The sequence below is a fragment of the Phacochoerus africanus genome, chromosome 15, assembly GCF_016906955.1.
Source record: "Phacochoerus africanus isolate WHEZ1 chromosome 15, ROS_Pafr_v1, whole genome shotgun sequence".
NCBI lineage: Eukaryota > Metazoa > Chordata > Mammalia > Artiodactyla > Suidae > Phacochoerus > Phacochoerus africanus.
In genome coordinates this window covers 90,064,984-90,081,964 of record NC_062558.1, presented here as the reverse complement: position 1 = coordinate 90,081,964, position 16,981 = coordinate 90,064,984, and the positions used below count along the sequence as shown (strand labels likewise).

Here is a 16,981-nt window from a genome sequence, read left to right as displayed (position 1 = left end):
GGCTCTTCAGAAAGCCCTGAGTTCTGTCCTTGCAGCAGGACCTGTACCAGCAACTCCTCTCCACCCGGGTCCACCCTGCCTCACTCCCAGGAGCCTCCAGGGGCCAGTGGGAGGTTACCGCATACTTAGGGTGGGTGATCACCTGCCTCTGCCATCACCACCTTCCTGAGGCTGGCCTGACCGAGCTTCCACCCCAGCCCTGGCTCTGCCCAGATGCCGAATCAGGCTTTCCAAGGCTACCAGGCCATAGCCGGCCTCCCCTGCATTCATCAGGGAGGACAAGAGTGGGGCCATTCTGAGTCCAGGTGAAGAGGAGACCGGCCCACCCTTGGAGAGAGGGCTCTCTGTCCACCAGAGCTCCACTGAGAGGCAGATCATGGAGGGCCATCTGCCTGCTTCCCTCCTTGGCCTTGGCTTTCGAATCAACTGGCCTTTATTTCAAATCGCAGGGATGTCGCTTGTAATCCATCACCTTGGAAAACGCACTGAACCTTTCTGATCTCTTTCCCTATCCACAGAATGGGGGAGATTCGGGTGATGCTGGAATTTTGGGAAGTGGTTCAGCTCCTCCCTCCGCAACCTGAGGGCTCCTCCCCTGCTAATGACTTCTCCAGCCCCAACTTCCTCCCGGTACTCAAGACAGAACTGAGCAGCGCAGCACGGAGTCCAGCTTCTCCGAGGAAGACTGTGTAGGAAGCCCCAGGAATCCCGTACACCTGCGAGCAGCCCATGGCCCGGAGAAGGTGAGGCTGCAGATGAGGGTGGGGCGATTTGGGGCCTGGGGGTCCTGAGGCAGGGAGGAATGCGTACAGAGCTGGGGCTGTGAAGGAGGCAATTGTCCAGGGGCGTGGGATGCAGTGCCGGCTTGTGCCCACCAGGGGGCGCGCTGCACCAAGTCAAACTCCAGGCCTGCCGCCGCGAGCCGCCCAGCCCCAGCCCTTTCTAGCAGAGGTCAGCCTCACTGGGGAAACATTTCTTGAGCAGAGTCTGCGGCAGCCTCTTAGCAGGCCAAGAACGGCCATCAACGCACCATCCCCGGAGGCACCGAGGAGCCAGGGAGCCTGGATCTGATTGATAATGTTCCGCCTGGGCAGCTTCCTCCTAGTCCTGCCCGCTGGTCACATGGGGGCTGGGGGCAGGGCCAGGACCGGCAGGGCCCAGGGGGTGAGAAGAGGGGGCAGGGAGCCCAAGGTGCTCCCTCCAGCCAGTGCCCTGAAGAGGGATCCCCAGGCAGGCTCTGGGCAGCGGAAATGGAGGTGTCTGGCTCCTCCGTACCAGGTGAGCAGACCCTAGGCCGGGCAACACGCAGGAGGCTTTTCTGGAAGTCTGGGCGCCCCCCCTGTCTGCCAGGGCCCAGGTGTCCACTAGGTGATGGGGTGCTCTTTACCCCGTGCCCACACACGCTGGAAGCCAGGGGGCCCTGTGGGAGATGTATGAGGAGCCTTAGGGTGAACACGTGGCTAGGCCAGTCCAGGACAACCGGGACCATCTGTCCAAGTTTGAAGAATGGGGCTGCAGAGAATGCCAGAGCAATCTGGGTTCGAATCCCCCCCACCTGCACCGTGTTACACTGTGTGGCTTAGGATGACTCGCACAGTTCCACTGAAATAGTCACCTCTGGGTTAATTTGAATCAGGTTAATTTGTGTGGTCCACAGTGGGTGCCTGTTAAGTACTTGCTGTTGATATTAACAATACCTGTGGGTGCCTATTAAGTGCTTTCTAGCTGTTGATATTGATAATGCCTGTGGGTGAGGTGATGCCCAGGTACAGGCCTCCAGAAGGACCTGGTGTTCCCGCACCTACTCCCACGGTGAGCCCATTTGCTGGGGCCGGTGCCAACTAGAACTGCTCCTGGCTGAGTCATCCCCCAGCTGGCTCTCCATGGCAGGTCCAGGAGCTGTGCCCCTTCTGTGCTGAGCTTAGCCAAGTTGTGGCCTGCTGTTGAACACCACTGATGAGGAAGGTGGGTGAGGGGCAGGCAAGGGCTGGGGTGGGTGATGGGAGCACAGTTCTCATGCTCCTCTGCCCCTAGGTCACTCTCCCCAGCTGGAGAGCAGAGCCCACCATACCTGCCCTTCCAGCCATGTTTTCCCCAAAGCAGATGCCCATCCCCCAGGGCCTTGTCATCCCAGCTGCAGGCTGAGGTCAGCAAAACTCACTCCACCAACCAGAGCCCTCCTGGTACAATCATGCCCCTCCCCCACCCCCACAGACATATATATACCACCACCATCCCTGCATGATGCAGGTGGGCAGTGGGGGGCAAGGACCTGCACAGGGCACAGGCAGGACAGCGGCCCCGCTCACTGTCTCCCAGGGAGACCTCTGTTCTGTGATAGCAGAGCTGAGATTGGGTTCTAGACCTGCCCAGGTTTGGAAAGAAGTAAAGTCAATGCACACGTCCGAGGGGAAGAACTGACATTGTTATGCGCACACAGACACACCCTGGGCAGCAGTCTTCGTTTACCTTAACCTTAGAGCAACCTGCCTTGGGTTGCTTGATCACTGTGCCCTTGCATCTGTTTTAACACCTCTGTCTTGTACCAGCCCACGTGCCTTGAGGAAGCCAGATTGCTTTAGGCAGTCAACACATCTCATTCCCCAACCGTCAGGGTGGTTTCAGGGGTGGATTGTTTGCCCAATCAAGGCCTTAAGGGAAGAGATATTTGGAGAAATAGGAGAAGCTGCCCAGCACTTCTGAGAGAGAAACAAGAAGATAGTTTTTTTTTCTTCCTGCTAGACCTGAAGGAGAAAGTATTAGCTCCTAAAGCTGGTGTCCAACATTCCTTTTTTCTCATCAATAACCTTATTGGTTACATGCTGAAGTTATATATAATGTTTTGAGTGTTTTAGCTGAAATATCAAAATTATTTTCACCCATTACTTTTTAAAATGTGGCTACTAAAAAGTTTAAAATTTTATCTGTGGCTCAGATTTGTAGTTCAAATTATACTTCCATTGGGTAGCACTGTTTTAGAAGTTTAGTAATTTTAGGTCATGTTTATAGGTCTATGCTCATTTCATGTTAGTTTTCATGTATGTTACTTATTCCTTTCCTTGTGTTTATTTGTTGCCACTTCATTTGTATCCTTTTCCCACAGAGTTACTTTGGTGCCTTTTTTAAAATTGAAGTATAGTTGATTTACAATGTTGTGTTAGTTTCAAGTGTACAACAAAGTGCTTCAGTTATACACATATGTATATTTTTTCTTATCATCTTCCATTATAGGTTATTACAAAATATTGAGTATATTGTTCTATACAGTAGGACCTTGTTGTTTATCTGTTTTGTATATAGTAGTTTATATCTGTTAATCCAAGCTCCTAATTTATCCCTTCCCCAACCCTTTCCTCTTTGGTAACTATAAGTTTGTTTTTTATGTTTGTGAATCTGTTTCTATTTCATAAATATATTCATTGGTGTCATATTTTAGATTCCACATATAAGTGATCTCTATGATATTTGTCTTTCTCTGACTTAACTTGGTATGATAACCTCTAGGTCCATTCATGTTGCTGCAAATGGCATGATTTCATCCTCTTTATGACTGAGGGATATTCTAGTGTGTGCGTGTGCACGTGTGTACTGCATCTTCTTTATCCTTTCATTTGTTGATGGGCTTTTAGGTTGCTTCCTAAATGTTTTGGCTTATTATAAATAGTGCTGCAGTGAACATTGGGATGCATATAACTTTTCGAATTAGAGTTTTCTCCAGATGTATGCCCAGGAGGGGGATTGCTGCATCATATAGTAGTTCTGGTTTTCAAAGGAGCCTCCATACTGTTCTCCATAGTGGCTGCACCAGCTTACATTTCCACCAGCAGTATAGGAGGGTTCCCTTTTCTCCCCACCCTCTTGAGCATTTACCATTTGTAGACTCTTTGATGACAGCCATTTGGAACAGTGTGAGGTGATATCTCAGGGTAGTTTCTATTTGCATTTCTCTAATAATTAGTGATGTTGAACATCTTTTCATGTGCCTGTTGACCATCTATATGTCTTCTTTGGAGAAATGTCTATATAAGTCTTCTGATCATTTTTTTTGATTGAGTTGTTTTTTGATATTAAGCTGTATGAGCTGTTTGTATATTTTGGAAATTAATCTTTTGTGAGTTGCATCATTTGCAAATATTTTTTCTCAGTCCATAGGTTGTCTTTTCGTTTTGTTTATGGTTTCCTTTGCTGTACAAAAGCTTTTACATTTACTTAGGTCCGATTTGTTTATTTTTACTTTTACTTCTATTACCCTAGGCGATAAATTCCAAAAAAATATTGCTGCAATTTATGTCAGAGCGTTCTGCCTATGTTTTCCTCCAGGAGTTGTATAGTATCTGGTCTACATGTAGGTCTTTAATCCATTATGAGTTAATTTGTGTATATAGTGTTAGAGAATGTTCTAATTTTATTCTTTTACATGTAGCTGTTCAGTTTTTCCAGCACCACTTTTTGAAGAGACTATCTTCTCTCCTTTGTCAAAGATTAATTGGCCATAGATGTATGGGTTTATTTCTGGACTCTCTATTCTGTTCCATTGATCCATTTGTCAGTTTTTGTGCCAGTACCACACTGTTTTGATTACTGTAGCTTTGTAGTATTGTCTGAAGTCTGGAAGGATTATGTCTCCAGCTTTGTTCTTTTTCCTCAAGATTGGTTTGGCAATTCTGGGTCTCTTGTGGTTCCATATTAATTTTAGAATTATTTGTTCTAGTTCTGTGAAAAAAAATGTCAGGGGTAATTTGTTAGGGATCACATTAAATCTGTAGATTGCTTTGGGTGGTATGGCCATTTTAACAATATTAATTCTTCCAATCCAAGAGAATGAGCTATATATTCCTTTGAATGTTCTTTAATTCCCTTGATTAATGTTTTATAGTTCTTTCACCTCCTTGGTCAAGTTTATTCCTAAATGTTTTTTATGTGATTTTAAAAGGGATTTTTTTTTTACTTTCTTTTTCTGTTATTTCATCGTTACTATAAAGAAATGCAACAGATTTCTGTATGTTAATCTTGTATCCTGCTACCTTGCTAAATTTATCAGTTCTAGTAGTTTTGTGTGGAGTCTTCGGGGTTTTCTATAAATAGTATCATGTCATCTGCATGTAATGACAATTTTACCTCTTTACTTCCAATTTGGATATCTTTATTTCTTTTTCTTTTCTGATTGCTGGGGCTAGGACTTCCAATACTAGGTTGAATAGAAGTGGTGAGAGTGGGCATCCTTGATTTGTTCCAGATTTTAGCAGGAAGGCTTTCAGCTTTTCGCTGTTATTTTGGCTGTGGGTTTGTCATAAATAGCTTTTATTATATTGAGATATGTTCCCTCTACACCACTTTGGTAAGAGTTTTTATCATAAATGGATATTGAATTTTATTAAATGCTTTTTCTGCATCTATTGAGATGATCATATAGTTTTGTCTTTTCTTTTGTTGGTGTGATGTAACACATTGATTGATGTGTGTATGTTGGACCAGCCTTGTGACATAGAGATGAATCCAACTTGTTCATGGTATACGTTCCTTTTCATATGTTGTTAGATTTTGTTTGCTAACATTTTGTTGAGGATTTTTGCATCTATGTTCATCAAAGTTATTGGCCTGTAGTTTTCTTTTTTGGTAGTGTCTTTGTCTAGTTTTGGTATTGGGGAGATGGTGGCTTCATAGAATGACATTGGGAGTGTTCTCTCCTCTTCAGTTTTTGGAAGAGTTTGAGAAGGATAAGTAAAAGTTCTTTGTGAGTTTGTAGAGTTCCCCAGTGAAATGATTGTGTTCTGGGTCTTTCTTTGCAGGGAGGTTTTTTTTTGGGGGGGGGGGTTTAATTACAGATTCTATTTTACTTCTGGTAATTGGTCTGCTTAAATCATCTATTTCTTCTTAATTAAGTTTTGGTGGCTGTAAGTTTCTAGAAAGTTGTCCATTTCTTCTGATTTGTCCTATAATTATTCATAGTATTCTCTCTCTCTCTCTCTCTCTTTTTTTTTTTGTATTTCTGTGGTATCAGTTTTTGTTTCTCCTCTTTAGTTTCTTATTTTGTTTATTTGGGTCCTCTCACTTCTCTTCTTGGTGAGCCTGACCAGCAGTTCATCAATTTTGTTTGTCCTATCAAAAAAAAGAGCTCTTGGACATTCTTGTTATGGCACAGTGGAAACAAATCTGACTAGTATCCATGAGGATGTGGGTTTAATCCCTGGCCTTGCTCAGTGAGTTGGGGAATCCAGCATTGCCATGAGCTGCAGTGTAGGTTGCAGACATGATTTGGATCCCACGTTGCTGTGGCTGTGGCCTAGGCTAGCAGCTATAGCTCTGATTTGACCCCTAGCCTAGGAACTTCCATATGCTTAGGGTATGGCCCAAAAATTAAAAAACAAACAAACAAACAAACAAAAACCTAAAACAGCTCTCAGGTTTACTGATTTTTTTTCTATTTTTAAATAGAAAAAAAATCTCTGATCTCTATTATTTTCTTCCTTATGCTGACTTTATATTTTCTTCTATTTTTTTCTAATTCTTTTAGTTGGTAGGTTATATTTTTAGTTGAGATTTTTCTTATTTTTTGAGGAAGACCTGTATCACGTGAACTTCCCTCTTAGGTCCACTTTTGCTGCATGCCATAGATTTTGTACAGTTGTGTTTTCATTGCCATTTGTCTGGAGGTATTTTTAAATTTCCTCTTTGATTTCATCATTGACCCATTGGCTTTTTAGTAGCATGTTGTTTAGTCTCCATTTAATCATATTCTCTCATTTCTCTTTCTGTAGTTGATTTCCCATTTCATGCTGTCATGGTCAGAAAAAATGCTTGAAGTATTTTCTGTTCTCTTTAATTTGTTGAGGCTTGTTTTGTGTCCTAGTATGTAGTCTATCTAGGGCATGTTCCATGTGCACTTGAAGAGAATGTGTATTCTGGGAGGAGCAGTTTGGGTGTAATGTCCTAAAAATATCAATTAGGTCTAACTGTTCTGTTAGGATCTCTGTTGCCTTATTGATCTTCTGTCTGGAAGATTTGTCAATTGATATCAATAAGCTGTTAAAGTATCCTGCTATTATTGTATTCCCATTTATTTCTCCCTTTATTTCTGTTAATATTTTTTTTGTGTTTAGGTGCTCTTATATTGGGTGCATATATGCTAACAAATGTAGTATCATCATCTTGTATTGATCCTTTTATCATTAGTGTCCTTTTTATCTTTCTTTATGGCTTTGTATTAAATTCTGTTTGTCTCATATGGGCATTGCTACTCCCACTTTCTTTCCATTATTATTTCTATGAAATATCTTTTTCTGTCTCCTTACTTTCAATCTATTTGTGTCCTTTGCCCTAAAGTGGGTCTCTAGCGGGAAGCATATTGTGGATTCTTTTATTATCCAATCTGCTGCTCTTTGTCTTTTGGTCAGATCATTTAGCCCATTGACATTTAAGGCAAATATTAATAGGTATGTATTTATTGCAATTTTAAATCATGTTTTTTAGTTGATTTTGTCTTTATTTATTTATTTATTTATTTTTAGAGCTGCACCTGTGGCATATGGAGGGTCCCAGGCTAGGGGTCTAATTGGAGCTGTAGCCACTGGCCTACACCACAACCACAGCAACGTGGAATCTGAGCCACATCTGAGATCTACACCACAGCTCACAGCAGTGCAGGATCCTTAACCCACTGAGTGAGGCCAGGGATCAAACCCTCAACCTAATGGTTACTAGTCACTTTTGTTAACCACTGAGCCACGACAGGAACTCCATTTTGTATTTCTTATTTGTTCCTTTTCCTCTTCTTCTTCTTTTTTTTTTTTTTTTTTTTGCTTTTCAGGGGTCAAATCAGAGCTACAACTGCCAGCCACAGCTACAGCAACATGGGATCTGAGCTACATCCATGACTTATGCCACAGCTCACAGGACTGCTAGATCCCTGACCCACTGAGCAAGGCCAGGAATTGAACCCACATCCTCATGAATACTAGTCAGATTCATTTCTGCCACAACACAGTGGGAACTCCTGTTCCTTTTTCTTGTTTTCTTTCTTTCTTTTTTTTTTTTCTTTCTTTTCTTTTTAGGGCCAGACCCACAGCATATGGAGGTTCCCAAGATAGGGGTTAAATCAGAGCTGTAGCCACTGGCCTACACCATAACTACAGCAATGCCAGATCTAAGCCACATCTGTGACCTACACCACAGCTCACAGCAACACTGGATCCTTAACCCACTGAGCAAGGCTAGGGATGGAACCTGTGTCCTCATGTATCCTAGTCAGATTCGTTTTCACTGTGCCACAATGGGAACTCTCTTCTTTTCTTTTTTTAAACTTTATTGGAGTATAGTGTTGCTGTATTATTTCCTTTTGCTTGTCTGAGAAGTTCTTTATCCCTCCTTCTATTCTAAATCATCATTTTGCTGGGTAGAGTACCCTAGATTGCAGATTTTTTTCCTTCCAGGACTTTGAATATATCTTGCCACTCCCTTCTGAACTGTAGCATTTCTGTAGGGAAATCAGCTGATAGCCTTATGGGGGTTCCCTTGTAATTAACTCTTTGTTTTTCTCTTGCTTATTTTAGAATACTCACTTTAACTTTTGCCATTTTAATTATACTGTATCTTGGAATAGGTCTGTCTGGGTTTATCTTCTTTTGGGCCTCCTGTGCTTTTTGTACCTGAATATGTTTCCTTCTTTAAGTTTGGGGTGTTTCCAGCTATAATTTCTTCAAGTATGTTTTTGATTCCCTCTTCTCTTTGTTCTCCTCCTGGGATCCCTATTCTGCATAGATTGGCATACATTATATTATCCCATTGAGTTTGTGTATTGCTTTTGTTTTTTTTGTCTTTCTGTCTGTTCTGATTGGATGATTTCCATTATGCTGTCTTTCAGATCACTAATTCATTTTGCATTATTAATTTTGCTAATTATTACCTTTAACTCAGTTTTCTTGGCAATAGAGTTTTCTAATTTTGATTGGCTCATCTTTATAGTTTCTAGTTCCTCATAACAGTGATCTCTGTTTCTATCAATAACCTTTCTTGGTCCCTTCAGTATTTTTATTACCTCCATTTTGCTCCTTCCATTTTGAACTCAGGGTCTAGTAAACTAGAGAGACCTGTTTTCATTGTTCTTTCAGGATAATTCTCTTGTTCTTTTAATTAGGAATGGTTCTTCTGCTTCATTTTATTTATATTTCTCTGACTCTGAATTTAGGACAAACAGTTATCTACTGTGGTCTTGAAGAGCTGTTTTTACATGGGAACATTCCTATTAGCCTACATTATTCTGATATTTTTGGTGCAAGGGCTGTTTTTGGTGTAGATGCCTCCCACATCTTTCCTCAGTGTGTGCTGGCTGTTATCCCTGTGACAGGGGGTGTGATTACTGTTATGGTGACCAGAGCCTGAACTGGATGTTGGATGGGTCTTCCTCTGTGCTCTATGGCTGTCAGAGAAAGGTCTGCTCCCCAGTTGTTGCAGTAGAAGCCCCCAGATGCAGTTCTAAGCTACAGTGTGAGGTAGGTGGGACTGCAGCACTCCCACTAGAAGAGTATTCCTTTGCAGGAGCTGTTGACAAGGACATATGCTCTATGATGTCACCTGTCATCTGTTGTGTGTGCTCACAAAGTACACTGCCCTTTGTGCTGCTTCAGCCATGGGAATGCAGTCAGAGTGGATGTCCTTTGGGCACTGTTCACAAAGCCCCTGGTGCAGATCTGCCAGCACCTGTCAGAGTTGTGCACCTGGACCCTTCAAGGGAGTGCTGGGAATTGGCCTAGACCCCAGCCCTACCTCCATGTGTGCACACCCACAAAACCCGTTGCTGCTGCTACTGAAGCTGCCCCAGCCATGGGAGTGTCAGTAATCTATTTAGGTGTCCCACAGGTGCTGTGTTCACATAAATCCACCTAAATCTCATGGACACAGAGAATTGGCTCAGATTTTAGCCCCATCTCTGCATGTGGGGAACCCATAAGCACTTATGCAGTAGAGCTGTTCCTGGCAGTAGAGCTGCACCCACTGTGAGTGTGCTGAGAATGAGACTACTATGGTGAGGCCATGCGTCCCTCTTCATGCAGGTTGACAGTGGGTCTCCTATGGGGGACTCTGGCTCTGTGCCATGCACACCCCCAGTTGCAGCCAGGACCACACTCTAGATTCTTCAGGATGTCTCTGCACAGCCAAAATGAGTCCTCTCCCAGTCTTCAATCTGTCCACTCAAGCCCAAATTTCAGCACCCAGCCGCCATATACACCAGCAGGTGCATATCTCAGACTAGAAAGTGCAGCATGGAGGCCAGGACCATCTGTGCTGGCCTCTCTTTTCTGCCTGCTTGCAAGCTGACTGCTATACTCTTCTCTGGGCCTCTGAAACTCCCTATATGTCATGGCTGATCTCCCAGCCAGTGCAGGGAGTTTCCAGGGTAAGGGAATCTTTCCTCTCCCCTACCTTCCAGGGAGTCCCAATTCCTTTTTTTAATTTTGTTGTACCCAGTTATGTGGTGGTATTTCTTACATATTTAAGTGTATAAGATCTTCTGCCAGTGTTCAGTAGGTATTTGGTGAGATTATTCTACATGTAGATGCATTTTTGATGTATTTGATGGAGGAGGTGATCTCTTTCCTTCTATTCTACTACCTTGATTTCTGCCACCAGTATTTTTTTAATAATAAGGCAATCTTCATGAAGATGAAGCAGTCAGCTCAGGAAGCAAATAAGAGAACTGGGACTGGGGGGGAACCTGACTTGGTTGACACTGTCAAGTTGCTGAATCTAGCCATAACTGAAGTCCATATCATGGGGACTTACCCACTAAAGAAACCAAAATATCCCCACTTATCTAAAAGATAAGCTGATTTTAATTGTCTTTTTTTTTTTTTTGTATCCAGCAACTGAAAGATTCTTACCTGAGTATCCTGTTTTGATTAAAGCTAAAATGGATACTCAAAAAGTATAAAGTTGGCAGATAATATACAGGACATGCAGTTACATCTGAATTTCAGATCAGTTATCAACAATGAATATCAACAATGAATACCTTTATAGTAGATGTTATGTCCCATGAAATATTTATAACATACTTAGATTAAAAATATAACTGGGCATTCCATATTTTTATCAGCTGCACGTCCAAATTCATACTACTAGAAAAAGAAAAGATCTGGACCTGGACACAGACCAAGAGGTTTTTAATTCTAAACTTCTTGCTACACCAAGTCGTGGAATGGTCTTCTTCCTTTCACTCCCCATCCCCCTCCCTCGCCTTCCCGTCCTCCATGTGCTTGGAGGACATAAATGTCATTCTGTTCTAAGGGTCTCTAGGGTCTGTCCCAATTCCAGGGTTCTCAGGCTTGATACTTCTCCAGCTCCTTGGCTCTGCTCCTTCACTGCCTCTGTACTTCCATGTCCATCTCTCTTCTTACTCTACTCCTTACCCTAGCTTGCTTTTGCAAGCGAAACCACTATTCACTTGGGTCCAAAGGCATGCTGGCATCTCTGGTTGAGGCTGTGTTGTTCTCTTCAAGCAGGTTCCCTCTCACCCACCAGCTTCTGCTCCCAGCTGCCCCAGGTCACTCCCCAGAGCACAGTGTGACCCCTCTGCTATACTGTCCCTCCACTCCCCTTGGAACCTCAGCAGCAGGAGCTATGCCAGGTCACCAAGGCATGGAACAAGGTGACACTGCCCAGGGTAGCCTGCTGGGCGCTGTCCAGCAGCCCAAAGTCCCAGGGTAGAAGGGATGCACCTACAATGAGTGCTAGCCATGCTTGTTTTATCTGTACAACAGGGATTGGAGCTAGAATCACAAGCATGATACAAATTCAACACATTAGAGGCAGGGGAGCAAAGGCGACAAGAAAAGTAGTAGAAGAACATGCTGGTGGATGTGCCCCCCACCACCACCCAGGAGTTGCTTCTGGGCCTTTGTAAATTAAACAGGATAACACCGCCCCTTTTGGAGCTGCCTTTCCCTTAGATTGCCAAGTCCCCCACGTCAGTGATGTTGATGGCTGCGTAAATGTCACTTGTCTGTTTCCTAATTGAGATTTTTCTTTTTCATTATCTACAACTATAAACTATAGCGATAATGATGCTAAGCCTCCGGGAATTAGAATGAGGAGCCGTGCTGTTAGTAGCAGTGTACCAGGGTGAGGGTCTGCCATGGGTGCCACTTGGGCTTTATTTCTCCAGCTGTGGGTGGGACCATGTCCCCTGTCTCCCCACTAACAGGACTGCCATGCACACCAGGGGAAGGTTCTGGAACTTACAACTCCAAATTTGTGGTTATTGTTTATGGCTGTTTTCAAGGCTCTCTGGAAACTATGGCTCCTTTTAAATCCCAACCAGCTAATTGAAAAGATAAAACATGGCATCCGTGTGTGGAGGGCCCCGACATTTCAAACTCACCATCTCATTGACCCTCTGTCCACTCTGAGGGGCAGTTCATTATTGTTCCCATTTTACAGACTTGAGGAACTGATACCTAGAGGTCTGTGACTTACCCAAGGCCATCCTAAGATCCTTCACACTCTTGCATTGAAGGGACTAATTACCCACAGAGAGGCTTTCTTGGTTGAAATCCAAGAAAACACCAGATAAAGGGCATTCTAAATATATTTCCTTTCTATAGATGCTGATCTCCTGTTACTGGAAAACAGGAATTAGCCTGTCTGCTTGAGGATGTGGTTGGTTCTTTATAAAAAGGATATACACGAAATTTGCACCATAGACTGTGAGCTTCATTATGTTGCCGACAGCTTCCAGCAAAAGAAGAACTTTCGCAGCCAGGTATTTCGGTAAGAATTTTATCTTATTCTAGGTGGAGTGTGATTATGATTATTTTCGCTCTTGGCTTCTTGCTTGAGGGATGGGGTCCTGTGAGGCCACCCAAAGGTGCTGTTGTAGTCTTCTGAGCTGAGAACACTGGGGGCGTCTGTGGTCAGGGCCTGGGCCCTGGCTGATGGCATAGCCCTCACCCCTGAACTCGGGAGCTGTTTTGTGTCTGGCTGAAAAACAGAGCCCTCATCATGACCACGAGTGTCAGGGGCCCTGACTCCAGCAGCTCAGGGCCCTGATGATATTTTGAGTCTGTGAGGACGACTGTGCCCACAGACCACGAGGGCAAGGTCAGGTCCATCACGGGGAAGGCTGTGCTTCCTGAAGCTGCTCTGGATCTTACTTGGAAACAATCCAATCAAACAGTTAATGGTTAATTCAGAAACAATGAGGGCGAGCCGGTAGCCCTCAGTAAAGCGCTCAGGAGGTAACCTGGACACAGTGGGACAGCCTGCTGGGGGGTCACACAGGTGCTGGCTGGCCAGGTGAGTCGTACAGGCGCTGATTGAGTGGTTGTGCAGTGACGTCTCATGTTCTCTGGATCTGGGTGCCTTCAGGTGGTGATTGAAATCCCAGATAGTAGGGGGAGGAACAGTCAGTGGTCCTTGACCTGGCTCTATGTTAGAATCAGGCAGGAGCTTTGGAAAATCCCTAGGCATTTTTAAATACTGGAGATTCAGGTTTAATTGGTCTAGGGGGTTCTGGACATGAGCATATTTTTTCAGTTCCAAGGGGAACCTAGTGCGCAGGTCCAGGAGCTACCAGAAAAAACCAGGGACCAGACCGAACAGCAGCCTTTGCTATGGTTTTGCGAGTATCTGCAGGGATGCAGGGTCAAGCTCTGTGCTCACAAAGCCACGTCACCAGGGTCCAAATCTCAGCTAGACATGAGCTGCGGGAGGCTTCTCCCATGTTCTGCCTCTCTGGAGCTCCCTTTCCACAGTCGGGGACGGGCAGCAGCTGAGATCTGCCTCTACCTCTGTTCAGTCCTAATGCAATGGAGGGTCGATGAAATCTCCAGATAGTTTTCTCTCAGCTGGGTTTATAGCACTGGCTGAGTTGAAAGAAAGAGTAACTTTTCTGGAAGATTCTGGCTACCAGATTCTCATGGTACAAATGTCCCCTGGCTTCAGAGTATAAATGCTAATTCTTTGAGAAAAGGACAAAGGAGATATTGCAAGAGATACCTGCATCCAAAGAATGTGATTGACTTTATTTTTGTTGCAGTGCAATTCACACAAAATTAACCATGTTAGAGTGGACAATTAGTTCAGTGGCAATTCACAGTGTCCCATGATCACCACTTCTCTAGTCCCAAAACAGTTTCATCACCCCTCCCCCAAAAAACCTCCATCCCCATGAAGCAGTTACTCTGCCCCTCCCCCAGCTCTGCAGCCAGTAATCTGCCTTCTCTCTCTATGGACTTACCTCTTCTGGATACTTCATGTAAATGGAATCATACAATATATGTCCTTTCATGTCTGACTTAGACTTCTCTGACTTAGAATAATGTTTTTGAGGTTCAACCACCTTGTAGCATGCATTGGTACTTTATTCCTTTAGATTGAATTAATTTTTAAATTATTATCTGACCACAGAGAGCTTGGCTGCTTTGTGAAAAAGGAGCAGCCGTGCTGTTCTGTGGAAGGCTTCAGAAAGGACAGGAGTGTCAGCCAGCACAGAGGAAATCTTATCTCCTCATCCTTACTCTCTAGGTTGGCCCTCTGTCTCCTCTCCCTCTCCCTGTTTCTGTCTCTGTCTGTCTCTCTTTCTATGACTTTCTCCCCCACCCCTCTCTCTCTCCCTTTCTCTCTCCCCAAACATTTTGGAGGAGATAGTGAGGAACTTGAGCTTGCTTTAACTGAAATTCTGGGGGAATTGGGGCAAATGGAAAATTCTTTGAGGTTAAATTGAGCTGCTATAGTTTACCTGTTCACTTCACCCATAATTTTGCCAAGTTGAGGACCTGCCATGTAGCAGGAAGCCAGAGGCCAGCCTCTATCAGTCTTGGTCTCTCACTCGAGGAGTCCTGTGCTAAAACTCTTACCCAGCCACAGGAACCACCTTTGGCTCCACCACTTGTGAGTTTTTCCTGTGTCACGATCTTGCCTGGTCAGACCAGTTTGCTCCCAGCTTCTCAGCTTCCCAGATTTCAGCCCACTGGACTGCCTCGTTCTCTCCCAAGGACTAGTGGTTTCTCCCTATTAGTTGACCTTCCTGGGTACTCCTAAACATGAATAGCCACTGGACATCTGAATCATAGTGGGAAGAAAGAGGGTAGCTTCTGCCCAAACCTGGCCAGAGTCCAAGTGGAGAAGGCAGCTCTGAATCTGGCTGTTCCTACAGGTGCTCAGTCCCCTGGCCCACAAAGTCCTTTAGGACCAAGGCCAGGGAGCAGCTTGGAATGGGCATCCTCCATCACACCCCTTCCCTAGCCACTCTGTGGCTTTACTTACTTGTCCTTTCTCCAGAGCATGCCCTCTCCCCTCCCTGCCATGATGCAGAGATGTGAGGAGACCATGAGAACCCAGGTGGGGAGGCAAGAGGCAATTTAAACCTAAATCACATTAGATCTATCATTCACTCAACACACCCCAGTGGATTACCACATCACACTTTCACCTGGCCCAGCATCACCCAGCACATCATCTCCTACATGCCCCACTTGTGTGGCACCAGCAACACCAGCCTCCTTGCTGGTACCTCAGATATACCTGGTCTTTGCATCTGCTCTCCCCTCTCTCCTGAGCACCTTTCCCCTCAGACATCCACATGGCTCACAAACTCACCTTTTTCAGACTTTTGCCGAAATATCACCTTCTGTTGAGGCTTCCACTGATCATCTGTCTGTGTAACAATGGAATAGGTTATATATATATATATAACTGGGTCACAGGTCACCTGCCCATCCTAGTGACTCAGATCCAGGATAATAGAACAACCATCATGCCAAGTGGCACTGGTGGCCGGGCCAGGTGGCAGAGGGAGAGATTGAGTTCTATAAGGGCCTCAAGTCAGCAATGAAATCCTCAGGCTTAAGTCACACATGTCACGCTCTACTCACAACTCCTTTCTTGCCACAACTACCCACAAAGGATCCAGGAAGTACAGTCCACCTGTGTGGGTAGAAGGGAAGATTGGAAGTGTTTGGTAAACCACACCCTGACATTCCTGTCCTCCTTCTCTGCTTTATTTTTCTTCATGGCATCTGTCATTATCTCATCTATTTCTGTATTTTAACAGTTTATAGAAATGTAAGTTACACAGGATAAAATTCATCCATTCTAAGTGCATGATTGAATAACTTGAGGTAGATTTATATATAATCCAATATGGGGACATTTTTATTACCTGCAAAAATTCCCTCCTAACCATTTGCAGTTAATCCCACTCCTACTCCCCAGCCTGAGAAACCATTGATCTGCTTTCTGTCTCTATAAATTTGCCTTTTCTAGCCATTTTGTGTAAGTGGAATCATATACTGTGTGGTCTTTTCCATCAGGCTTTTTTCATTTAGTATAAGATTTCCAAGCTTGGTTCATGTTCTTTTTTTTTTTTTTTTTTTGATAGGCAAGAAATAGATTTATTAAGATGGAATGCTTGTGAGAGATGCAAGTGGGCAGGCAAGGAGGCTCTGCCTCAGTCATGTTCTTGTGTGTATCAATAATTGTTCCTTTTTATCTGAATAATACTCCATTCTGTAGATGTGCATTTTGTTTATCCACTCACCAGTTGATTTATTATTTTAGGGCATATCCTGAGGAATGTTCCGTATGTACATGAAAATAATGTATCTTCTGCTGTCATTGTGAGGGGTGCCTTATGCATATAAATTAGGTCAAATTGGTTAATAGTGTTGCCCAGGCTTCTGTGTGGTTGCTGATATTCTGTCTAGTTGTTCTATCATTTATTGAGATTAGGGTATGGAAATCTCCAACTCTTATTCAATTGTCTATGATCAGTTTTTGCTTCATATATTTTGAGGTTCTCTTGTTAAGTCTCCATATATTTTATAATTATTATAGCTTCCTGAGGTATTCAACCTTTTATCATTGTAAAAGGCTACTACTCCTTGTTGTAATGTTTATTTTCTTAAAATCTGTTTTAGCTTCTATTAAAATAATCCATTCCAGCTGTTTGCATGGCATATCTTTTTCCTTTCAACCAGTTTGTGTC

The 16,981-nt window shown here is 43.9% G+C and overlaps 1 protein-coding gene across 8 annotated transcripts in view; it reads left to right on the top strand.

Moving 5' to 3' along the window:
- Positions 1–587: 587 nt before the first annotated feature.
- ARHGAP22 (Rho GTPase activating protein 22) overlaps positions 588–16,981 on the top strand; it is a 218,772-nt gene continuing 202,378 nt past the window's right edge. For 2 of the 8 annotated variants that reach the window (XM_047760005.1, XM_047760006.1), the window contains exons 1-2: positions 588–743; positions 12,600–12,765. In XM_047760005.1, coding sequence (XP_047615961.1) covers positions 12,714–12,765 — 52 coding nt within the window. In that variant the 5' untranslated portion in view covers positions 588–743; positions 12,600–12,713. The remainder of the gene's footprint in view (positions 744–12,599; positions 12,766–16,981) is intronic. The other 6 variants (XM_047760003.1, XM_047760004.1, XM_047759995.1 and 3 more) reach the window with 4 other exon arrangements.